This window comes from Pyrgilauda ruficollis, unplaced genomic scaffold (genome assembly GCF_017590135.1).
Source record: "Pyrgilauda ruficollis isolate IOZ18807 unplaced genomic scaffold, ASM1759013v1 scaffold239, whole genome shotgun sequence".
NCBI classification, from domain to species: Eukaryota; Metazoa; Chordata; class Aves; order Passeriformes; family Passeridae; genus Pyrgilauda; species Pyrgilauda ruficollis.
Window position 1 is genome coordinate 209,600 of NW_024523537.1, and position 25,222 is coordinate 234,821.

Consider the following 25,222-nt stretch of genomic DNA (forward strand, 5'->3'; position numbering starts at 1 on the left):
GCGCGGCGCGGAGCTGCGCGGGGGTGGCGGCGGCGCCGGGGCCGGGGCTGGAGGAGCCGCCGCTGCCGCGCACCGGCTGCCAGATGAGGCTGTAGTAGACGGCGAGCACGATGGCGGCCAGCGAGACGGAGAGCACGTAGGCCAGCACGGTGGCCAGGCGCACCCACTTCTTGTTGGTCTTGGCCGCCATGCGCGCCTTCTTGTCCCCGGTGTAAGTGGCGGGCTTGCCCCGCTCCGCGCCCGCCTCCTTCTCCTTCATGGAGGCCCGGCCCTTGGCCCGCTGCTCCACCGAGCCCTCCGTGCTGGCTCCGGCCCGGATCGGCCGCCGCCGCCGCTCAGGACATGCCGGTACCGCCCGTGCTGCCACCGGTGCCGCTGCCCGCGCTGCCCCGCCGGGGGCGAGGGGCGGAGCGTAGGGGGCAACCCCGCCCTGAGGGGTGGGAACCACAGGAGGGGTGGGAGGGCAGGGGAGGGCAGGGGGCGGAGCTCGGACCATCCTTTAAAAGGAGCCCCCGCCCCCGGTGCCCGTGTTTCCCCACCCCTTGCCCGCCCCGGAGTGAGGGGTGGCCGGTGAGCGGTGCCTCAGGGAATGGGCAGCGCTCGTCGAGCCCCAGGAGGGCTTCTGGCACGGCCTCCTGGAACGCGCCCAGCGCTGGAGGAGGTCAGGAGTCTCCTCTCTACCTTGGCTTCCCGACGGAGTTCCTTTTTGCGGTCTCCCCGATGCAGGTATGTGCTGCCTGCACCTCTGTGAGACTGCAAGGGTGCCCGAGCCAAGTGGCAGTTTTTTAGAGGGAAAGGCTGCCTCAGTTTTGCCCAAATTGGACTCTTCCCAAACTCGTTATTGATACAATCTAAACGTCCTCTTAAGATATGGCTTCACCTTACTCCACAGGTATTAGCTCCCTACAAAATTGTTCTATTGTCTTGTTCAAAAGACAACTAAAATGCTAATTTGGGATATAAATTAGCTTTTTTTTTCTTTATGGTGCAAGAAAATTACTTTTGGGAATGATGTAGTTGTGCCTTCTGCAATCATCTTCTCGCTCCCTTCAGTCTGAGGTCAGTCAGGTGTGGTGGTTGCAGCAAAAACCTTGTGTAAACCAGGACTTGTAGATCTGGAGGAGGCTACAGCAGCTGGAGAACTGCCTGTTACCCAGAGGCTTCCCCAATAAGACATGTTATGGAATAAATGGAGCAGCTGCAAAATAATTGTAATTCTTGGAAAGGGAATTTGTAGCAATTACTACAAAATGGATTTTCTAGTCATTTTTTAATGTGTTTTCTCTCAATGATGGGTTTGCTCCAGCTCCTTCTCTTTTTTGGTTCAGCAGGTGAAATGATGATGAGTTACTACCTCCTACAAGTCCCTTCCCTATGCTCTTGCTTAATTCCAGTGAAGAGGCAGAGGGTTGGCATGTACCAAGAATGCCTCTGGGCTTTAGTGAGGTCTTGACAGTTTCTGCCTGGTGCTTGCTGGCTTGAAGTACTGAGGCCTGAACACAGGCCCTGAGCAAAGCTGACCTCTCGATGAACCTTCCAGCCAAATGTTGTATGTATCCACTCATATCAACCAATACCATTAGCAATATGATAGATGTATCTGTTCATTCTCAAAACATGTATTCACCTTTCCCTATTTAGGAACCAGATAAGCCTGGATGTGCAGAACTGTTGGAACATTCCCAGCAAATGTACTGAGTGTGATGGGCTTGCAATGTTCTGCCTTCAGCCCAACAGCTTCACCTCCCTGTTGCATTTATTTGTGACTCACTCATGCTGCAGTGGAGACTTGCCCTTCCTAAAACACACAGTTCCATGGTAATATTCAAGAAATTCGATATTCTTAAGGCTCTCTTCTCCCTGCCAACCCTCTGCTCTCAGGGCTCTGAGTAAGACCAGGCTTGTGTTCGTTAAATGTGAAGTCTTGGCTTTTGCCAAGGTCAGGTGAAAGCTTTTCATTTTATTGCGGACAAACAACTGTGTGTGAGCTTCTCTCCAGGCGGGTGTGAGCAGGTCTGTGCCTTCTTTCCTAAACAGAATTCCTTGTTAACAACCACCCCTAAAGGAGCTGCAGTAATGGTTCTTGCTTTGTCCTTGGGGTTTTAGCAAAAACACCAAGCTGTGCTCTGAGTGGACTCCTGTGGTGCAAAACTGGAGCTCTGGGGTGTTGTAAAGTCAGTGACTATGTCTGACACTAGACACAGCTTGCAAATTATCCCTCTCTAGGATTCTTCCTAAAGAGCACAGAAGAGATCCCTTGCTGGAGACAGAGTCAGGGCTACATGATGCACTCAGGGACTCCTGCCAAGGAAGGAGAGCTGCAGAGTCCCTAAACAGCCTTCCTCCCACCACGCCAAAAACTGCTCTGCAGGCTCCTGTTCTTTATAAGCTCCTTTAATTTTGACTTCTCATGTCTGAGGGTCCACTAGAAAGCTTGAATTCTGCTGCTACCTCTTGCATTGGGATGTTTGTTTGCTCTCCAAGGGCCCCTGAAGGATGTAGCTAAATGAACCTGTGTTATTGATTTTCCACAATTACAGTCAGTGAATAGCCTCCCAGTGCTGCAGGATAGGGAAGACTTCATTAAGGGAAGATTGCCGGCCTGAGATAGATTCTCTCCATGCAGACCCTGCTTCTGAGAGTAGCAGAATACTGGATGGGATGCCTGGGACATCTCTCTGAGCTGTGCAAAGGCCTTTGCAGGGAGGAGGAGAATGCTGTAGGTTGAGGCTGGATATTATGGAAATGAGAGCTTTGGGCTAGCATGTGGAAAAGTGAAATTTGTGGAAGAGTCGGGGAGGACCATGGCTGACACCTGTTCAGTTTTGTGAACTGAGTAGGCAAACAGTTGGAGTAAGTTGGGCTGGTGCAGTGGGAATGTTGATGAGCTTAAGAGCAGAATGGGGCTTTCTCCCCCAGTATCCTAATTTCCTGTGCAGTGTTTTGTACTGGAGGTAAATACAGGTGGGAACTGGCTGCATCCACCTCCAGGTGTGGCACAAGTTGCTTTCCTCTTCTTGTTACTCTGCTACTGAAGTGTACCATGAGATGAGCACATTGTTTGTGTGCCACTGCTCCTCGTGCTCTTCCTTTCCTGTTAATGACCTGTCTTGGAAAGTCTTGTTCTTTTCCCAGCAGTGAGGAATGGCATGGTTTAGCCAACCCTAGGCAGCAGTGACTTGGCACTGCAGGAATGCATGGGATGTTTAAATGTGATCCTGCTTGCAGCACTCACTGCGCTGCTTGGAAATACGCTGAAAGCCGTCAGTGCTGTAAACACAACACACTGCCCAGCGAGCAGTTAATTATAGGCCTAACCATGTCTTGGTGATTGGACAGATAGTTTCTTGGGGTTTGGGGTTTTTTTGCACAAGACCTCACTGCTTTTATGGTTTTGTGGCATCTGTGGCCATTTCTCTGTGCAACAGTCCACTGCCCTCTGACTTTTGCAGATCAAGCTGAAGAGTCATGCTGAGAGCTGTCAGGAGTCCTTGGCCTTGTGGTTTCGGCTCGAAGTGGGACACAAGATATGTCCCTGTTCACACACTCAGCAGTTCTGCTCTCTAGGGTGGTAAGAAAATATTGGCTCTGTGGTCTTAATGGTATCGTTAATCCTTTCCGGATTGCCAGCGTTCTGAGGGCAGAGCAGCCACAGGAGCAGTGGGATGGGCTGGCATTTGTGAGCTGGGAGTTCACTGCTATGTGCAGTGTCACAGCTCTTCACTAGAGGACAGCATTACACATGGCAAAGTAATTCTCCTGCAACAATGCTGCGAGAGATCTCTTACAGATTTTCTGTGCCAGGAGTAAGCTGGGGTGGAGGTTATAGTAATTTGCTGGAAGTCAGAAGAGAGGTTTAACGGTGTGGCTTAAATCAGTGTCTGGAAACCTTGTCTGAAGGGTGATGCTGCCTGCCTTGCTGCTGCATGCACCCTGGGGGGGTACAGGCTGCCGGATAGGTAGTACAGGAAGAGAAGGAAGAATATTAAATTTTAAAAAATTAAATGTTTGCATATCAAAACTGTTGTAGCAAGTGGTGGGTTGCCTGTCAGGGAAGGTATGGGAGGAAAGCAAGGAGACAGAGGGGTGTGGGATGAGTGTACAGTGGGTGATGTGCCTTATAGGAGAGAGAAAATAAAGGATTCTTTGAATAAACAACTACTGCTCAAGTACTGCTGTTTGTGCCTGCTCTGATGTTGGAGCCCTCTGCAGAGGGCAGTACTGCTGTTCTGTCCTATCAGGGCTCCATCAGCCATCTCTGCATGCAAGGGACAGAGGCTCCTACAAAGCAAGGAGTGTGAAGTGGAAGATAAGGAGGCTGGGTTGGGCAAGAGCTTTTGTGACAACCTTTGTGCAAGTGGGGGTTTGGCCTTTGCTGTTGGGCATCACGTGGACTTGCAGGGCAGCCACCAACTTGGGCACTGCTCTTCATGCTGCTTGTGTTTGGTTGGGTCTTAATTATGATTTCATTATTCATTGAATTAAGGTTTTATTCCTTGGGGGAAGCTGACCTTAAGCAACCTGTGAGTTAAGCTGTGGCAGGATTCTTGCTTACTTTGTTGATGAGGCAGAGAAAGCTGGTGAATATCCGGGTGTGAGAGAAGGACAGAAGCAGCCTCTCAGTGAGGCCCTGGCAGGAAGCACACTTGGTTCACAAAGCTGTGATAACTGATAGTACCAGTCAAGCCACGGGATCCAGTAGCTATGACTGATCTCACCTGCCCTTGGCAGTACCAGGTGGCAAAGCTCATCCCACCTCTCACTGCTTTGCAGCTGTGACCTCCAGGGCCTTCCTGCAGTGCTGTCAGTGTTCCAGAGGCTGGGAGGACTGCAGCACCTCTGAGCAAGATTAATGTACTCTATTCTCTGCATTGCTGCTCTCTAATTTAAAGGGAAGCAAACCTGAAGCTGCTCTGGCCTTGCAGAAGAGATCAGGCGAGTGTAGAGAACTTTCACTCCTCACTGCACCTTTTGTCATCTTCTGCTTCTCTGCTTGGGAGTAACCACTTTTCTTGAGTGTGGGATCCTGGTGACACTGGCTTGGCTGGGCCTTGGAATATCCCAGTGACCTTAAGGAAAGAGCCAACTGCCTTCTGTTGGATAGCCAATTCCTGTAAGTGCAAGATTGATAAATGCAGAAAATGCCATGGTAGCTGGAAATATGGGAGCTCTCTTATTCCCAGGGGTTTTTTTGGCAGGTAAACCCCTTGAAAGACAAAGGATGTTGTGTTTGCTCAGGGTTCTCTTATCCTGCAGCAGGGAGCTCTGATTCCTGCCTTGACTGTTCTACAGTTGGAGCACTTACTAGAGTTCCACTTAATCTCTCCTGCCTCACGCCACTAGCACCTGAGAATGCCCTTAGGATTCCTTCAGTGACCATTCCCCAGCTGTCCAGGCTGCTCCAAAGTGCCAGACTTATCAGGGCGGGGAAGAAAGAAAGGAACAAAACGTGCAGCTGGCTCACCTTACTGGGGGGGGGGGGGGGGTGTTCTCCCCCTTTTTCTGTGCTACTTTTGCCAGCAGCTTGTCCCTTTTGAGCAATGGCAACCTTGGCTTTGATAGGAGATGAGGATGACATCCCGCCACGTGCCTGGGAATCCACAGCAATCCACAGTTATTTCCACTTGTAATTAGTTGTGGGGCTCTGCCTCTGACTAAAATTGATCTTGGCCATGTCACACCTTTTCATAAGCTGCTCTCCAGGTTAGCCAGTGCCCATCAGGAGCTCCTTTTCTCCTCTGCTGCCCACATGGAATTCCTTTGTTCCAAGGTCAGGAGCAGAGACTCATTTTGGCCCAGTTTGCCTTTAACCTGTTCTGCTTTTGGTCATTTCCCTGCTGCTTTGTCACTATAATCTCCATCTTGCCCACCTCTCCTGTTCTGTGTCCCGTGTATCTGCCACAGAGCCAAGTGAGTCTGGAATAGCGCAGTTCCTGGGACTCTGGGAATGTTTTATTTCATCTGGGGAATTTCCAGCTGCCCTGCTGGTCTGCCTCACTTTGAGGCTGACATTCAGAAGAGCCCATAAGAGAAAGGAAAACTGTTTAAGACTGGACAGTGCAGTGAGTGGCCCCAGAAATGGAATCTGTCCAGAGCAAGGAAGGAGTTTGTTTCCTGGGACATCTGGCCTCTTGCATGAAGGGGGCAGTCTGCTTGTAGCCAGAGCTGAGCTGCTCTGTAACCACAGCTGCTGAAGCAGTTGGAGCATTTCTGGCAATGCCTGTACTTCGTCAAGAGAGCATTTAAGGAAGTTGAGTTGCGGAAGTTCACCGAGCCGGGTGCCTCACCAGCACAGCTCCAAGGAGTGGATCCCTCCCGGAGGGACGGTGGGTGTTTGTGCCCACCAGCACCCCAGCCATCGCCAGCCTTCCTCTGGGTGACCTTGGGTGAGGCTCTGCTTGCCTGGAGAGCTGTTGATTTACAATGCAGATTCATCGCTCCTCGCCTGCCTGTCCCTGCCCCTCCTAAATTGGGCTGGGATATAAGAGGTTGTTTGCTCTCCGATGCCAACAGTGGCCATGGCAGAACGCCCTGCCACGTGAGAGGCAGAGATAGAGGAGAGGGGGCTAAGGAGGAGTGAACTGTGCAGTTGCTCTTGCTTCTGGTAGCTGAGGAGCACATCTGCACGACCATGTCTGTGCTGAACCCTGTCCTGCAGCTCACGGAGGTGAAGGACTACCTGTGCAAGGGCGACCGCTTCATCAAATGGGATGATGTAAGTACTGGGGTGTTCCTTCCCTAGGCTGTGCCTGTCGTGGCAGGGAGACACTGGTTAGGTCACAGTTTGTGGGGCGGCTGGGAGCCTGTGTTCAATGTGGTATCCCACCTGACAGCAGAGATCTCTGGATGGGGAAAGGGAACTGGCAACAACAGGAAAGCTGAGGACTGAAGTAAAGGGGATGTTGTGTGTGTGTGTAAGGGGTTGGAGATAAGTTTTCTACACTGCTTATAGTGGAGGATGGAAACAAATGGAGTGAGTGTGCACTGGGTCTGTGTGTGCAGCCCCTGGTGTAGGACAGAAGGTCCGAACCTTAGGAAGGTGGTCACTGCTGGGAGTCCCTGTGGGGCAAGATGCAAATGCCACATTTGGACTTTCTGGAGGAGCATGAGGGGTAGGATCTACTGCAGAGCAAAGAGCACGCATTGCACTTTTCAGATAGAGATGAAATCAGGCTCCAAGTTGCTTCCTCTTATGGCCCTGTTGCCTGAGTGGATTGGGGGTGAGCCATGGCCTCCCACGCCTGCCCAGCCACTGGGTCTGGGAATGACTGAACAGCAAAGGGCCTGTGCTTCAACAGGGCTGAAGCCTCAAGATGCTGCAGCAAGCTGCTGCGCTCTCCAGCTCGTTGTCCTCTTTACCTTCAAAACAGCTGCTTTGCATCACTGCCTTTCTGTGTGAGGGGAAGAAAGTGTAGAGCAGCAGCAGTTAATTGGAATGTAAAGGTTCCCCTCCTCATTTTCTAAGGAGGCAAAGGAATGCTTACCCCAGCACCCACAAACCTGAGCAGGAGGAGAGAGAGCAGCTGCCCATCTGTGCTGTCTGGAGATGGACTGTCTGCTGTTGAGCATGAATGTTGATGAAAGGGGGAAAGCCCACATTATGGTTATTCACAGGGGTCTGGGGACATGGTTCATGTGGTGTTGCAAATGAGATGATCAGAAGGAGCCTGCAGCAGCAGTGCAGGAGGGATTAGCACTTTTGTGGGTGTGAAGCTGGAATAGAGTATTAAGTCCCAAAGGAGCATGTGGGGAGGGGATCACCTGTGCACAACATCAGTGGGGCGGTCCAGCGGCACTGAGAATGAGAGCAGTGTACTGTGTAGCTGGCAGGAAGGATGGATGTGAGGAATATGAGTTGGAATATGGCTGCCAGTTGCCCTGTTAGCAGTACATAAACAGGAGGATGACACTGGGGTACACTGAAAAGCACAGCCTTCCTCTTTCCTGTGGGTCCACTGCCTGCAGAGTGCACTTGGGACTTCTTAGAATTTGAAATCTGCTTTCTCAGAATAATAATAGCCAAACTTGTCTAAAATTGCTGATGAGTTTGTGCTCAGTCCTTGGGGAGCATTCTCCCAAGAACTGGAAGCTGTTAAGTACTTCACTGGGTATTCCTGGGATAGGTTCCCCTGAAAACCAAGGTGAGTCAGTTGGGCTTCCAAGACCCACCAAGTGTTTATTTCCTGCTGTAGCTGTTGATTAGTGAGCTCAATTCCTGTCTGGATCTTTCCTTAAGGTTTATATATTTGTAAACAATTCTAAGCGGTTGCCTCAACTAAGTAGTTTACAGGCCTGATTTTCACCAATCAAGAAAGGCTTCTCCCTGAGTGGGCTGTTCTGGTCACATTGCTCCATCACATTGGGCTTTCCCAATCCATGGTTAGAACAGGCTGCAGAGCATGATGGTGAGAGCTCCAGATTGCAGGATTGCTGCGCTTTAGAATTCATGAGTGTTGAGTGTTTTGTATTTTCAATTGACATGACTGTACTGCTGGTAACAGTTTTGAACTCCCTCCAGGATAAGTGAGGCAAAGGAGTTAAGGAAGATCAGATTGGCCTCTTACATCACTGTTCAGCTTGGGCCTTCCAGCAAAAAAGCAAATCCACACTTTTTCTACAGAGCCCTCACCTTGTCCAGCTTTGGTAAGGCACAGTCTAGAGGAGAGAGCAATGGATCCCTGACAGGCAGGACTGTTCTGACCTGTCCCACGGAGTTAGTTGCAGGACCCTGGGGTAAGGAGCAGCTCTGCAGTGCTTTGTTCAGCATCCAGCAAGCTGGGGCTCCTAAGCAGACTGAAGAGGTGAAGTTCTGCTACATGGGTGGTAGCTGAGTTGAAGAACCAGCTGGGAGCCCTGTCAGAACCCCAGGCAGGGCACAAGGCAGTAGCTGACCTCTAGAGCAGGGCAGGTGGGTATGGGTTTGGCTCTGTGCTGCCTCTGAATCCTCATAGTAGAGTCAAAACTGTTCCTATCTCTGAAAGATTATGGATTACAGGATTTTAGCAGACAGTGTTTGCTTTTTGCCCCACAGTGAGAAGCAGCCAGTTTGGCTGCCAGACCATCTTCTGCAGGATTGCCCGTTTCCTTTGCTGCCAGGAGCTGCCCCATTGGAGAGGCTGCTTGCACCCCTGGCAGGCCTGGCCCTGCCTAGGAGTCTGGCTGGCAGCAGCTTCCTTGCAGCCTCAGCTTGCCCTCCAGAAAGCTGCTTTGTGGGAGATAAGGGTCATCTAGAACACGGCATGATCCTCTGTGGTGGTACTGTGGAGCCTGTTCTGCTCTCCATGGCCATGTGTGCAGGGAACCAGCCAAGAGCTCTGGGAACATGGACATGGTGCTGGGCAGGCTGGCGCTGGCCCTGGCACAGCAGGAGGAAGACAGGAGGCAGTAAAAGGACCACATATGATGTGCTGTGCAATGAGCACTTTACTGCAAATATTATGTGTGGAAATGGAGGTCCCTGAAAATATCGATACACTCTAGAGTGAAGTATGAGTAAAAAACTCAGAAATCTGAGGCCAAGAGACAAGTACAACTTCCAGATTTCATTACTGGTTTCATAGTAGCAGTGATGTGCTTCAGCTTCCTGAATTGAATTTGGAGCTTTCCCAGAAATGGCTGTGTGGGGTTCAGGATGAGCCCCAAATGATTTCATCTGATTGCGGCCTCTGGTGTGGGTGTCTGCACAGCTGCTTCTTTCTATGGTCAGTGTAGAGACAGTCTGGAGTTTCAGAATCCCCATCTGAAGTAGCATAGTGATGCTGCATTGATGCATCCCCTCCTGGAAGCCTTCCTGACTAGGAGCCTAGATAATCTGCATGGACACCTGGATGGGAGATGCCATCAATGAATGCTTTCTCTGCTTGGCCTGGGTTACTCCTGAGCTTGTGGAATGAAGCAGGTCAAAGAAGACTTTTCAAATGAAACAATTAATTGAATCTCCAGATACTTTATCTTGTTTCTTTGTGTCAAAAGCTCCAAGAGAGCTGTTCTTGTTAAATGCACAGGTTAGGTGAGACTCAGGATTCAGCTTCCAGAGCTTCACAGGTGTCACAGTGGAGATGTCCTAAAATCTCCTAAAACCTTGTGGATGTTTTCTCCAAGTCACCCAAGGTGCCAACATTCTTTCTTTTGTTGTTTTTTCTGTCAGGAAACATCAAATGCTTCTCCTGTGATTCTCCGAGTGGATCCCCAGGGCTTTTACGTGTACTGGACCTACCAGAGCACGGTAAGTGCTGAGGCTGCACAGCTCGGGCTCCAACCAGCCAGGTCAGGTTTGTGGGAGATGACAACACTGCAAGTGCTCGAGTCCTGCAAACTGCCATACTCATTCCTCTTAGCAGGGACACCCCACCAAGGAGTGGGAGCTGGTCAGTGGCAGGCTGGTCTTCACAGCACCAGGAAAGTGCAAGAACTGAAGGTGTGAGTGTGGCCTTTCTGTGCCTTTCACGCTTTCACCTTTTTTGACTCCTGCAAAGCTTATGTGTCCTTCAAAGGACTTAATGGAGAACAGTTGTGCTGATATCCCTGTCACCCAGCAAGATACAGGATTCTCCTGACCTGTACAGTGGGGCCAGTAACTGACTCATTGGGGTTTTAGACTTTTTAATTAAAAAGTAGTGACCGTAGTGATGTAGGGCCTACATGGAGTCTGGAGAGTAAGTTGTGCTCAAGGTGATGTTTGCAGGCTGCTGGAGCAAAGCAGAAGATGCCAGCTGCTGGAGGAGAGGGAGAGACAACACATGGAGGAAAGAGAACTCAGTTCCTCACTGATGAGTACATCAAGTGATGGAAAGGGAGGTGGAAGGCTGGGCTTACTTCTGCTTTCCAGAGCAAGCTGTGGTTCAGCTCTACTTCCTCTGCCTGACCTACATGCCATGGCAGAGTCAGACAGTCCTGCACAGGCCCTGGCCAGGGACCTGGTGGGTTTGGGTGAGCTCTGCCTTTCCAGAGATTGTGCCCTTTGCCAGCTCAGACCAGGCACTGCCACAGCCACATGCCCTGAGAACAGTGACACACCACTGGGGACTGTCACACCCCTTGATGTCTCTGTCACTCCTGTTCTGCTCCAAGGTCCCCTCAGGCCGTAGAATATCTGCTTTAAGGGTGCCAGCAGGAAGAAGTGGAGCATGAAGTGAGGCAAGGGGAGCTGGTGTCACCATGGAAAGGGACATACTTCATTGGGATACCTGGGGAAGGGGCTGGGGGAAGGAAGCATAGCTGCCACAAGGAAAGCCAGACTGGAAAGGGTCTCACATTCCTGGAAAATGCAGGTGGTTATCAGCTAAAGTAAACTTGACTGCTTTTGCACTAGGGACTCAGAAAGGAGTGGGATTAGGAGTAAAATTACTTCCTGCTTAACAATAAAATAGGGATACAGCCAGATGACATGGCATCCACATTGTCCTGTAATGTGATCTTGGAAAATAATATTATCTGCTGCAACAAGTATAATTTGTTCTCCAGATCCATGGTGAGAAGAAAAATTAGTAACAGAGGAAGGAAATTCAGGTTGGATATTAAAAGAACAAACAAGACAGCAAGCCAGTAGTGAGGACACAGAGGTGGTGCCTGGGGAAGGCTGTGCAGTGTCCTCTGTGGGAATGGCTTCCCTCCCTGCCTTGTTCCTGCTGGGAGAGCTCTTCCACAGGGAAAGACACTAAGCCAAACCTGATTTACAGCTTCTGGGGGCTCTGTCATGGAGTGCTTCCCTTCCTCCTTTGTCTTTCCTCATTCTCCTTGTCCTTATTCTGTTTGTAGGAAAGAGAAATTCTGGATATCACCAGCATCCGAGACACCCGAACAGGGCGATTTGCCAAAATGCCCAAGGTGAGGCCACAGCTTCTTTCTGTCCTGTGTTTCAGTGGAAAGGCAGGGCTGCCTGAGGTTCTGGTGGGCTCAGGGAGTTTGTCCTGGATTTCTGTACGAAGAAGCTAGAGAGGATCTCATCTCCTTACATCTCAGCTATATAAATACAGAAAAGTCATCTTGACTCTTGTCCCTGACCTCCTAGGGGCCCTCTGTGCACCCAAAAGCAGCACTTCCAGACTGTGGTAGATGGGCTTATTGGAAGGAATATGTCAGAAAGCCAGGAAAACTAATTCCCCGTTCAAGTGCTTTGCTGCACTGGTAAGTCCTGCTGGAGACTGATGCTCCTGCACTGAGACACCGGAGGTGCTGTGGTGTAAGGATGCACAGGGTACCCACAAACATGGAGTTACAATGCCATTCCAACAGTGTGTGCTGGGCTTTTTCCCTTTAAAGGGAAGAAAATGAGTTTTCAGAAAAACTAGTTGCATTTCCTCCCCCACCTCCCCCATGTATTTTTACATTTGGACATGATCAAGGCTTTGTTCTTGATTTCAGTTATAACTGAAGCTTCTTGCAGACCTTGTTAGGACTTTGTTTCTAGGACTTCTTCTTTATTTCCATGTATGGAAAAGGCAAGGAAAAAACTGCAGTAAAGCACAAAGGTGGAAAAGGGACCAAAGAAGTAAAGCTGATGCATCATGTGGTGACATAGGTGACTCTCTAAGGCAAAAGGGAAAGGTTTTGCAATATCTCCTGAGCCTCAAGCAGCCTTTTGCATAAGTCATATGGCTGTTTTCTCAATCTGCTCTGAAAATGTCTATTCAGAGCTCCCCAAGACCAATATTTCTTAAAATACCATAAAAAGGTGGGTGCTAAAGGCACAGCAGAGCTCAAGAACAGTACTTATCATAAAAACATTTCCTTCAGAGAAACTGCCTTTCTCCTTAGAAGTTCACTAGAATGGAACATACTTCAGTTTTCAGAGCCTAAAACTTTGTCAACAACTTGTTTTGTGGGAATTGTGCTTCAAAATGCTGTCAGAGGTTGGATTTTCATTTGAGAGAATAAAATATTTGGGGCTGTTTAAGTTGGTGCTACCCTCCAGATGGGACACACTAAGGAAGAGGCTGACTTAAAGGAGAGGCATGAGATACTCTTTTCTAGGGTGTTAAACTTTGAGAACCTGTTGGCAAAATGAATTCATCTTTGATGTAGGTAATAAATTGCTGGGGGAAGTACTGAGGCCATGGCTGGATGTCCTGGTGGTAACAGAAGGCTGAAGAAACATGGCCTAGATTTTAAGAATTAGTTAAGAATACTAATTGGAGAGTACTAGAAGACAGTTGGCCAATGGTACAGAGTTATTTGGGGTAATAAAATCAGGCTGGTTTGTAGGAAGACCTTGAATTGCTGATTGAATGCATGATCTAATGAGTGATACATTTTATACAGATAAAAATCAGGCAATGCACACAGAAAAAAATCCCTCATCCTTCTGTAATAACAGGTCCTGAGTTGACTGTTGCTACTCAGAAAACATCGTGGGTGTATGGTAAAATATCAATGTAGTGCTCAGCAGTATTTGCCTCCTAAAAGTAAATTGCATGTTAGGGATTACAAGGAAATCATGAGGAAGTTATGCTATTGTGTGCACCCCAAATGGATCCATATCTATGTGCAATTCTAGTGTCTCTCAGATTTAGTGAGAACTCGAAAAGGTATGGAAGAGCAGCAGGATTAACAAAGGAATGAAGTGGCTGCTGGGGGCAGAGCATGTGAGTAGGAGGGACTGCATTCTGGCAGGAGTAAGGTGAATGGGAAGTGGAGTGCTGTAATATCAGCAGTTGAATGGAGAAGGGGAGCATGAAGCAGTTCCTCTGGGTTTGAAGCAGTTAGTCAGGGTTTCTTCCAGTGCAGGATCTCCATATAAGGTGGAATTTTCCAGAGGTAGGAGTGGCACAAGCAGGAGGTGCTGCTGCTGCTGTCCCACCTCATATCACCATGCCATTGGTAATGCTTCCTGCCCAGTCATGGAAATGTGAGTATAAAACATCAGTACAAGAAGGAAATGCCCGTAGGGCATTATTAATTGTGAGATAATGCCTCTGGGTTAGGAGGCTGCTGAATCCTAGATTGCTGGGAGCTGCAGGAATGTGTCAAAGAAATGCCAGTGCATATGCCCTGTTCCAGCACTTTTCCCTATGCACCTGGATGGAGCTGCTCTGTTCTAGCTGTTGTAATAGGCCAGGGATGGGATTTTAGAGCCATGGGAATTGGCTGCAGCTCATTTTTGAAGAACAACGAAGCACAGGTCAAGCACTGACTGATTTGGGTATTCTCAGTGGGCAGAAGTGATGCACTTGATGACAACCTTTGCTGTGAAAATCCCAAGTGCTTTTTGAATTCTGCATTTTACAGACTCATTTGAAATAAGTCCCCTTTTTCTTTCAGGGAGTTTACTGGAATTCTGTGATAACGTGTAGTAAAATGCACTAGACTGGCTCCTTATCCATCTTTTCCATGTGGATCCTGGGAGGTCTTGTGTGGGCACTGAAGGGGTGTTGAACCAAGATGTGCCATCTGGGTCTGGAAGATTGTTACTTACACATAGCTCAGCTATCCTTGATGCCTCTGGCTTAAAGCCCTCAGGGTCGTGTTCATTTGGCTCTCCTGAGAGCAGAAGTTCACAAAGGAATGCAGAAAGCAGGGAAAAATTCTTCTCATGAAGCACCACACCCTCCACATGGGGCGGCTATGTCTGGGATGTTGTTACAAAAGGCATTAATATAAAAAACTGGTGTGGTGAAGCAAATAAAAATTTGTTTAGAGGTGGAAGAATGAACCTGCGTTCTGTTCTGCCCTGTTACAAAATAGTGGCTTGGAATGGTTGTGGAATAGAACTAACTGTTGGAATTGGTACAAAGAGTTTACTTGTTTCACTGCCTGAAGGTGGAGAAGAAATGAGCCATCGGCCTTATTTAGGACAAGGAGAGCAGGATCACAGTTGTAGGAAGAACTGTGGATGGCACCAGCAATGAAAGGAGCATCCTTTCCTGTTCCCTGCAAGTGATGTCCCAGTCAATCTGCAGCTGCTCTGAGACAAAGCTTGTGGCCTGGTTTTCCTGCTGGATTGTGACTGAAGGAAGTCCAGAGGAAGGAGAGTGCTGTATGGCGAGCATCTGTGCCGCTGCATTCCACAGCAGGGGGCTGTGCAGGTTTGGGCTGTGGCTCAAGGATGTAATCTGCCCTGAGTTTTCCAGTCCTATGGCACTGACAAGTCTCTCTGGGAGGGGGTGGATCACTGTGGATGTTGGGAGTTTCCTGCTTTCAGTAGCACTTTCCCATCACTGCCGAGCAAGAGGTTTGGGGCTTTTCTTTGTTACCTCTGCACACAGCAAGAATAATAACACCAAAGCAGCCACGTGAAAAGCCACTTGAGAAGAGACCTGCTGCCGTGTGCACTGCCAGCACGGGTCACAGCTGGAACCCCGTTCATGCTTAGGGATGGTTAGGGAGCAGGTAGTGCCTGCTGTGGAAGGGGACTCGCTAAGGCTGCCGGCCCTAGGAGCAGCCTCCAAATGGAAATGGCCCTCGCCTGCCTTCCCCAGTCCTCGCCTCACCACAGAGCAGAATCTTCCCCAGCCCCTCCCACGCAGGGCTCCCTGCTCACCCGCCCTGCGAGGTTCTTTGAGAGCAGCTTCGCGTTTCTGCCGTGACTTTTCTTTGCGGATTTTTTTTTTCTTCTTTTTTTTTTTTTTTTTTTTTTTGTTTTTAACATGGGGCAGAGCGAACTTTGGCGTGCGTTCAAGAGAATAATAAAGATAAGAATGAGCAGCGCCTTTGAACAGCAAGGAGACAAGATTCAAAAGCTATTGACTGTAGTTCAGCAGTGTGCTGATACAGATCAGGCTGTTATTTACAATCAGGTCTGTGTTTTCAGTAATGAGGAATAAAAAGGGCTGCTCCATTTGTGGGGCTTCTTGTGATTTCTTTTTTAAGGCACCAAGACCCTGGAATGCTGACAAAGAATCTAATAATAATAAAGGCCAAAATACATGATGTTTTAGGCCAGACTTCTGGGCTATTGGCTGTGTCTTGGGGTTTGTTTAGATGTTTCAGAAGGCACTGGCTTTAAGACAGGCATATTTTTTAAAAAAAACAGAAGTTGTACTTTCTGATTATCATGATTATAAACCAGCTTGATTCTCTGTCCACATTCTGTTGGTGTTGAACCTGGAGATGCAGCCTGAGCTGCACATGTACAGGAAGAAAATGATAGCAAAGCATTTCACTCATCACGTTTTGAAATTATAAAGTTGAAGCCAGTGGGAATACTCAGGAACCATGCAGGACGATCACAGTGCCCTCGGAGCTGAGCTGTGGCTGTGAGCCACAGGCTGTAAATACTGTGGGTGGTCAGTGGTTCTGCTGCAGCAGAGGGGATGAGCAGCTCTGGCATTGGAATTCAGCAACTTGTGAGCCCAGGACAGAGCTGAACTAAGTCTAATTCCGGCCCTTCAGCTGGAGAGCAATCATATGGAGATACCAATCTGTGAGCGTGCAAGAGAGAGGCAGATACGAGCCTGTGTCTGGCAAAGGATGTATAAATGGTGGAGCAGGAGCTGAGCAAGGAAATGGGCATGTGTGAGTGATGAGCCCTCCTGCTTTTGCCATCGTTGTGCAGTGAGTTCTGGGACCACACATTCTCCTCTGTCCCTGACAGGGTTTCCCTGCTGGATTGCAGAACACTGTAGGCTATTCTGTGCCTGGGAATCTGAGCTGCTGCATTTGCCAGTTCCTTTAGGTAAAACACCAAGGGCTGAGAGTGCTCCACTCAGTGGATTTTTGTCTGCCTGTGTCCCTGAGATGCTTGGCACAGGGACAGGTTGGCCCTCCCCATTCACAGCCAATATGTCCAGCGTAGAGCAGCAAGCTAATGGGGACAGGAGTGTTACCTCCAGAGTCAAAGGCATACCCCAAATATCTTAGGGATTCCTTTTTCCCTTCTGGCAACCAAACAAGAGCTCTCTTCTCCAAAAGAGATGATTTGATGTCCTAGTGCCACAAGACACAGCTCTGTCAGGGCAAAGTAACACAACAGGTCCTGCAGTCAGTCGGCTCTGCCCCCTTGACTCTTTGTTTATATTTGCATGAGAATTTGCTTCTCTCTGGACTATGGATCTCTGTACAGCTGAGGATTTTAGGGAAATCAGGAGGGTGGGACATGAAACTCCAGCTGATTCCATATTCCAGCCACTCTGCTAGTAGGTTGTTTTCTGCTTGTCTGGGTTTTTTTAAAGGGATTTGCTAAGAGTGTTTCCCTTCTGATTTGCATGGCTAATATGCGTGTCCTGCTTTTCATGCAGCAATTCCTCTTTTTTCTTTATGGCTACCTGCAAGGTGACACTGAGTAATCCCAGAGCGAAGCTGTGGCACAAGGCGCTAAAGGAGCGCAGGTTGTGAAAGAGCCACGATGTGGCATCAGGTTCAGAGCTCCTGCACACAGTCTCTGGTCCTCTCTCCACATCTTCATTGGGTGTTGGATGCATCACTGCCTGGATAAGGGCAAAACTGCTCGGCTTGCTGGGGACTTGGCCTGGACAGAGAGGTCTGGAGAGAGCCAGGTGACAATGTCTGCTAGAGAGCAGCATGCAGAGAAGGAAGGGATGGGAGGAGCCCTGGATAACAAATACAGGAAATGAGTTCAGCATAACCACAAGTTCACCATTGTTTGGGCCTCCTCTCCTGTACAGCCCTGGAGCTGAACAAATGCTGGTGCATTTGCAAGATGAAGTCAAGTTTGGAGTTAAAATCCCAACACTTTGCCGCTGGCACTGGAAAGTTGAGCTCCAACAAGGAGTTGCCACGAGCATGGGAAAGAGATGTGGGTGTTTGGTGGTGCTCAGTTTTGTGAAGGAAAATGGCTCACGAGGCAAGAAGGAGCCATTTTAGAAAATCCCTTGTAGAAAATAGGCAAATCATATTCCTTCCCTTCCCTCCCTCCAAATGCTCTAGGATTAAAGAGGTTTCAGAGTTACCTCCTTGGAGAGGTGCTTTTCCAAAATAAGAGACAGCAGTCAGATGATCCAGAGTTACAATCCAGCCTGTCCTGTTTTTCTTAAAGATGCCTGTTTGCTACAGATGTGACAAAATTGCAAATGCTTCAGAAATTAGGAAAATTTAAGTAAAAAAAATTCTGCAGTTCCTTATAAAATGTGTATTCAGCTGTGTGTGTGACATGGTGCTGCAACCTAAAGGTGCTCTCAGATTCCAGCCCCAGTTTAAGTTCCAAGTCTGACCTGCTCTAACAAGCCCAGATTGTGGATTTGCCCTGTTTCTAAAGGAGAGCAGGTGCTCTGACAGCTCCCTGTTTGCTTGGACAGGGATTTGTCCTGCACTTCAGATAATGGATTGCTGTGCTTTATTCTAGGAATGGAAATTTTTATCTTCCCATTATAAATAGCACCATCAGTAAAACTCTAGGATACCTTGGATACCTTGGCTTAGTGACACCATGCATAGGAATGCAGAAAATACTGAATAATTTAAAGGATTCTATAAATACTGTCATATGGTGCTGCAATCCAAGTACCACTAATCGGATGAGCCTTACACTTAACAAAACAAGTCTCTGGTGAGCCATTGCTGTAGGGTACTGGAATTGCTATGGAAAAAAAACCACTACTACCAACCAACAGCAGCAGAAAATGGGGCTTGGAGGGGAAGAAGCCAACTCTGAAGTGACAGGGGGTCCCAAAAAATATCTTGGTGGAGGGAGATTACATATAAGGGTGTCACACTAATACACTTTCTAGTGTGTGTGTTTTGATAAAATCAACTGGTTACACACCTCTGGCACAAGCAGGCCAAACCCTGAAGTTTGCAGCCTGAAGTTTCAGAAGAAATTTCTTTAAGAGCAGTGTCCAGCTTTAACTTTTTCAGCCTTGTGCAGGGGTGTTAGTCATGGTGCTTTGTCCCAAGGAGGATCCAGTAATGCAGACTCCAGAATAAAGATAAAAAATAAGGAAAGCCAAGGAAAGGAAGATTGCACTAAGCAATTTTGCAACCCTTGAGATGCTTTCTGTGCATTTGGACCAATGTGTGTATAGGGGTCTGGTTTTTTTGGGTACGGTTTTCCCTCACTCTCCAGTTACTCCCATCTGTTTTGTTTCTTTTGCAGTCCCTGAAGCTCCGAGAGGTTTTTAACTTGGATCACCCTTACAGCACCTTCCTGCTGAAGAACCTGACAATTGTATCTGGCTCTGACATGGTTGACCTCACTTTCCATAACTTTGTGTCCTACAAGGAGAGTATTTGCAAGGTATCAGGGCCTGAGGTCTTGGAAGTACTGGGAACCACTAAGGATTGGGGCATTCAGTGGGGAGCAGGAAAGCAGAGGAGGAGACATGATAATGTAAGATAAGATAAGACAATGCTGAACTCTTTCAGCATTACTGACAAGGTTACAAACAAGCAGGTTTATGTTCCAGTCAGGTGTGGTATCTCCATAGTTCTAGAAGCTTCTGCCCTGCATGGAGAAGGACCAGTAGAAGACTCGTCATTGTTGTCTTTCATGTGTTTTGTATGGATGAATAGGCAGCTGAGAAGTAGAAAAGTTTCAGCCCCTAGTGTTTATAGGCAGGAGGAAGGTGATTGATAGAGTCAAGCCCAGAAGTCTCAGACAGAATAAGGGGTAACAGTTTTAAACTGGAAGAGGGCAGATTTTTATTTGATGTGAGAAGAATTTCCTCCCTGTGAGGGTGGGGGGCCCTGGCACACATTGCTCAGAGAAGCTGTGGCTGTCCCATTCCTGGAAGTGTTCAAGGTTGGACAGGGCTTGGAGCAACCTGGGATAACAGAAGGTGTTCCTGCCCATGGCAGGATGTGGCACTGGATGGGCTTTAAGGTCCCTTCCAATCCAAACAATTCCAAGATTCTGTGCCCTTTGCATGTTTGCTGTGTACTTCTTGGAGCAGTTCAGTAGTGCCCAACTGCCTCTGCCCTGTTTGTTCCAGGACTGGGCTGAGGATATAATGGCCATTGCCAGGAATCCCATCACGTACAACGCTCCCCGCTACACCTTCCTAGAGAAAATGTAAGTCCTTTCTGAGAAACCTTTTTCTCTGAAATGTCCATGTCCTGCTCTTTCTGACAGTACTTGGAAAAAAAAGACTTCAAAGCATGCAGGTCCCTTGGCAGGCTCCAGACCAAGGCCTGGGTCATGCCAAGGTTAAGCTGATTGTCTGTAGGACCCCGATTTTCAGTCCACTGTTAGATTGTTTTCCCAATTGCATGCTTTTTCTTTCTTCTCACTTAGTAGGATCTCTTAAGATGGTACAAATGCATTTTTGTAATCTTGTTTGAGTTCTTTTTCACAGTCTGGTGAAGCTGAAGTTGCAACTGAATGAAGAGGGAAAGATTCCTGTCCGGAAGTGAGTGTGGATATTTGTTTCATTGTGCGTTCAGTCAGACTACAGGCAGAGCAACTGGTGAGAGAGAGGATGGTTGCTCAGTGGCTTCAGCTGTCTGCTCTTCCTGCACCTAAGAGGTGGAGAAGTTTCCCTCTGTGTCCAGGCCATGGAAGTGCTCCTGCTGCACCTGGGTGACACATAATTTGAGTCTGGAAAGGAGACTCTGTGGCCTTCATCTACAGCAAGATATGGCTTAAATAGCCACAGTTATAATTTCCTGTTGTTACCATGAAAAAACCAACAAACCAAAGTAACTTTGGTAGAATTCTGATCACAGATTATTTCACAAACCTGAGCTGAAAGGTGGATGAGGTGTAGGATTGTTTCCCTTTCCTGAAAGGAGTTCTCCATATGGAGAGCTCTTTGCTGGACTCCCTATCTCACCTGCAGCAGGACTCCCTTGCTTTTCCTGTCTCCTTTCTCTCTGTGTGACCACTCCAGTCCTTCCCCACTTCCTCTATCCCTCAGCCTTTGCTCTGGATGTGCATGAGAGTGAAGCAGCCTCTGGGCCAGTGTTAGTGCTGGTTTAGGAGCAGAACGGATGGAGATTTGTCCTTCCCTGTCCCCAGCCTGGCCTTGTGCATCAGGTAGGGCTCCCATTAGAATGGGAAGCAAAGCCCAGCCTGTCCCTTCTCCCCTGCACTATGTGGCATGAATCTGGAATTGATTTTGTGCCATCAGTATCTTCCCAAGAAAAACTGCTCCAGGGCTGGTCTCGTGGTACCTCTGTGTTGATTTAGCTCGTAGAATGACAAAAGGCAGCACTGCCATGTTGAATTCCCTTTTGGGTCCATAAATTACCTTTTGTTTTAAGAACAAAGTAAAGAGCTGCAGACAGTGCGTTTGGGAAGTTTTGAACCACTCTGCTCTAGGTCTGTGCTGTGTTACAGCATCACAAGAGGTGAGCACTAATTGCCCCAAATAAACTCAGGCCCCAGGGTGTGTTGTAAGGCAGAGCTGTGCTGGATTAGGGCTGTGCTGACTAAATGGGCTCCTGGAGGGCTGAGCTTTATTCAACACTAAACATTTTTTGTTATTTGTTTTCTAAACCACCAACCAGCAGAATTTCATTGTCAGAAACCAGAATGTTCATCAAAGGGCTGTTAAAAATGTGTAGGTCTGTAATGAATAACACACTAGGGAAGAGTGCTTTGAATTAATCTTTAAAATGCAAGCAAGGTAGTGTTGCTGCAGGGAGAAACCAGCTTATTCTTCTGGAACAAGCTAGAAAAAAATATCTGATATAAGGATGTACCTCTTGTCAGTGTCCATTTCTTGCAGAATGGTAAAAATGCAGACCATTAAATAGTCCAGATTAAGAGCAAGGTTTATAAAACTAGTATCTCCAGGTGCAGGTAAATGTAAGGCTTTCAAAACTCCTGAAAATTCTGAAAATTCCACAAGCATTTGCCTTTCCTTTAAATATGTAAATCCCTCTGGAATTATACCAAGGCTGCTGCAGTTTTGCCTTGCAAAGGGCAGGGTTTGCATGAGCTGCTGCAGCCCCCACCAGGCACTCCCACCTGGCAGCACAGGGCACTCCTTGTTCCCCTGTTTGCTGTGAGCACCTGTGACTCCAGGAGCTTAACAGAACTGAGGCTGGATTTATCCATGGAGGAGACCATGGTGCTGTTGACAGGGATGTTCTAAAAGGAGGGAAAGTTTCGTTATTGTTACTTCTCCACAGTATACCATAGCAAGCACCTCCAAGAGGGGCAGAAAAGGGATTTTGAGTGACAGGGCTCTTACAGAGTCCATAGCAGGAATACAGAACTTCTGCTTTAAATCAGCAGTCAAAAATCCTGTATAGGTTTATCAAACTCAGTCCCTCAGTTACTGTCCTGGAGAAACACTGTCTGTCTGCTGGTTCATGCTTACAGTTGTCTTGCCAGTCTCCCTTGCTGTGCATTTGGAGTGTCCTGCACTACCTGCAGCTCCAGGCCCCCGACCTCTGTCCTGCCCTGTGATGATGTTTCCCTGTTTGGTCAGTATTTTTCAGATGTTCCCTGCAGACAAGAAGAGGGTGGAAGAAGCATTAAGTGCTTGTCATCTGCCAAATGGCAAGGTAAGGGTTTCTCTGGGTATCCAGAAGTCTCATGAGCTTGAGAAGTATCTTTTTCCTGACTGGGATGCCCTTGTCTTTGAAAAACCATCAGCCAAGATGCTTGTAGTTGCTCACCTTACCCTACCACTGCCAGGCCTTAATTCTGGCCTGCTGGCATCAGCTCTTACTGTCTTTCAGTAACACTTGTGACTCCAGCACTTGAACTGTTGGCACAAGGAGCAACAACACCCGGCCAGATGTTCCAGTCACTTACTGGGGTTTTCACAGCTAAGTGCTGAGGTGTGGGTGTTCATGACAGGTTAGAGCTGTCATGGGTTTGTGGTCCTGACACATCTTCATTGCATTCTCAGAATGATGCCATCAACCCCGAGGACTTCCCCGAGCCGGTGTACAAGACATTCCTCATGAATCTGTGTCCACGGCCCGAGATTGATGAGATATTTACTTCACAGTAAGTTTCCCTCAAGCCACAGCCCAGAACTTAGTCTCTTGTGGCAAAAGATAGACAGGAAGGAGGGAATTTAGTGTGGTGGAGTTTGTCTGGCCTTAAGCCTTAGAAGGGCAGGATCTCAGGTCACTTAATGCCTTCACTCACAGCCTGAATAAAAAGGATGAGACCTCACTGTGCTACAGGACCCTGAAATATATGGGGCCAGAGGGAGGATCAACCTCTCCTATGTGAAAAGATTTCTGGGGTAATTCCCAAGCCTTACCTCTGCCCCTGTGTGATTCTCTCACTGCAGCCATCTAAAAGCAAAGCCCTACATGACCAAAGATCACCTGGCAAAGTTCATCAACAAGAAGCAGCGTGACACCCGCCTCAATGACATCCTCTTCCCGCCAGCCAAACCTGATCAGGTGCAGAGCCTGATAGAGAAGTATGAGCCCAGTGGGTTTAACATCCAGAGAGGTGAGTCTTGTTCAGCCCAAAGCTCTTGCTATAGAAGTGGGATGACAGAGCAGAAGATCTTGTGCCTTGTGCCATTCTGCTTCCCAGGGGAGCAGTCAGCCTTGTTCCCACAACTCCCTGTTGTTCCCACAAATTTTTCCACTTCCAAAGAGGGGCCAGAACTGTTCTATTTGGTGACCAAGAACAGCTCTGTTTGCTATGCAGGGCAGCTGTCTCCAGAGGGGATGGTCTGGTTCCTCTGTGGCCCCGAGAACAACCTGATAGTGCTGGACAAGCTGATGCTATACCAGGACATGACCCAGCCACTCTCACACTACTACATCAACTCCTCACACAACACCTATCTGACAGGTATGGCAGGGGAGGGACACAGCCGGGCAGATGTGTGTGCCCTGGGGGTTTTGAGGGCTGGCCTGACTCTAAATGCCGTGTGACATGAGGCGGTGTCGCCCTGCGACTGAAAACATCTCATCAGTCTGCTGCATCCACCTGCTGAAGGCTGGCAGAGACTCCTGTTGTTCCTGTGTGTGCAGGAGCTGATGTGTGTGAGTAGCTAACGCTGAGCCTCTCTCCTGCAGCCGGGCAGTTTTCTGGGACGTCCTCTCCCGAAATGTATCGCCAGACGCTGCTGGCCGGCTGCCGCTGCGTGGAGCTGGACTGCTGGAAGGGCCGGCCCCCGGATGAGGAGCCCATCATCACCCACGGCTTCACCATGACAACTGAGATCCTCTTCAAGGTACTGAAGAGCTTTCTCCAGGGATGCTTTCCCCTGCCTGCTTTTAGACTGATTGCTGAGGGAGCCAGATGGCTGAGGATGTTTGAGAGGAAAAGATTGATGGCGAGGTGACAAGTGAATGAATGTGTGGGTAGAAGGAAAAGTGAACAGATAAGCACTAGGTTGGAGTTTGTACAGTTTTGGAATGGGAGGAGTCAAAGAGAAGTTGATAGCTGGATGAAGATGGATGGGTGGATGGATGGATGAGGGAAATGTGGGAAGTCAGGTGGAAGCCAAGGAGAGATGACTGAGCAGAGGTGTGTGTGTACACAGGGCTGTGTCACAGGATGGATGCACAGAACATGGCACGAGGCTGGTGGATTTATAGATAGAGGCACACCAGAGGAGTGAACAGGATGGCTTTTAGAAAACACAGTTAAAATGAGTTAATCTTCTGGTCTGCAGCAGGTTTCTATGGCTGACTGCCTCAAGTGGAGGCTTTTGGAAGAACAGGGTTCAGTTCCTTCCTAAATACCTGAGTGTTGGAATGTGTTTTGTGGTGCAGCTGGCTTCCCTGAGGATTCAGCTCCCAGCCTTCAGAAGCGCAGCACAAAGCCAGGCAGTACAGGGCATTTATCCACAGCTTGCAAGTTACAAATAGAGGCATCACACTGACTTTTTTTCTGCACTCCTTTACACAGCTGCTGCCAACAGGTAGAGGTGCTTTAGATGGTTTTTTCCAGTTCTTTATTTTTCTTCTGTATCTTCCCCCCAATTCCCATACTTCACTATTACTAAAATATTTATGTGTGAAGGGGTAAAAAACAAACCAAAGCAGTCCTTAAGGTCAGAGGTATTGTCCTCAGACTCAGTTATTTCCAAAGCTCTGTGGTGTCACTGCTGCTTTTTGCACAGCAGTTCACTGCAGATGGAACAGAAATAATGGCATTTGTAACTGCTGTAATTGCAGAGTTCTGCTGAAGCCTGGGACCATTCCTCAAGGAAATTATAGCCTGCTAATACAGCATGTGCTGGGTTTTGGTTTTACATAACACATAGTCCTTCCTTCCACTACAACTCCTGCGGCCTTTTAGTAGCATTGTCTGAGGCTTCTCCTGAGAGCCTTGAGGCTTCTGTGACAGAATCCCAGTGGTCCATGGAGGAGCAGCTGTGGCAGCCTCCCTCCTTGCTGAGGTCATGGCTGATCCAGGATTTGGGATGATCAGGGGACTCTAATTGCAAAGGAGCAAATG

At 48.4% G+C, this 25,222-nt stretch overlaps 2 protein-coding genes across 6 annotated transcripts in view; one reads left to right on the forward strand and one right to left on the reverse strand.

The window, feature by feature from the left end:
- Positions 1–410, reverse strand: part of INAFM2 (InaF motif containing 2) — a 1,074-nt gene extending 664 nt beyond the window's left edge. Inside the window, exon 1 of the mRNA XM_041469644.1 lies at positions 3–410. Within this exon, the coding sequence (XP_041325578.1) occupies positions 3–259 (257 nt within the window). The 5' untranslated portion in view covers positions 260–410. The remainder of the gene's footprint in view (positions 1–2) is intronic.
- A 146-nt stretch (positions 411–556) lies between these two features.
- Positions 557–25,222, forward strand: part of PLCB2 (phospholipase C beta 2) — a 42,391-nt gene continuing 17,725 nt past the window's right edge. Inside the window, exons 1-11 of one of the 5 annotated variants that reach the window (XM_041469628.1) lie at positions 6,282–6,715; positions 10,148–10,225; positions 11,758–11,826; positions 18,989–19,129; positions 19,824–19,903; positions 20,187–20,240; positions 22,269–22,344; positions 22,695–22,795; positions 23,088–23,254; positions 23,459–23,605; positions 23,833–23,990. In XM_041469628.1, the coding sequence (XP_041325562.1) occupies positions 6,632–6,715; positions 10,148–10,225; positions 11,758–11,826; positions 18,989–19,129; positions 19,824–19,903; positions 20,187–20,240; positions 22,269–22,344; positions 22,695–22,795; positions 23,088–23,254; positions 23,459–23,605; positions 23,833–23,990 (1,155 nt within the window). In that variant the 5' untranslated portion in view covers positions 6,282–6,631. Of the gene's footprint in view, positions 727–3,511; positions 3,572–6,281; positions 6,716–10,147; positions 10,226–11,757; positions 11,827–18,988; positions 19,130–19,823; positions 19,904–20,186; positions 20,241–22,268; positions 22,345–22,694; positions 22,796–23,087; positions 23,606–23,832; positions 23,991–25,222 lie in introns of those variants that run through there. The other 4 variants (XM_041469625.1, XM_041469627.1, XM_041469626.1 and 1 more) reach the window with 4 other exon arrangements.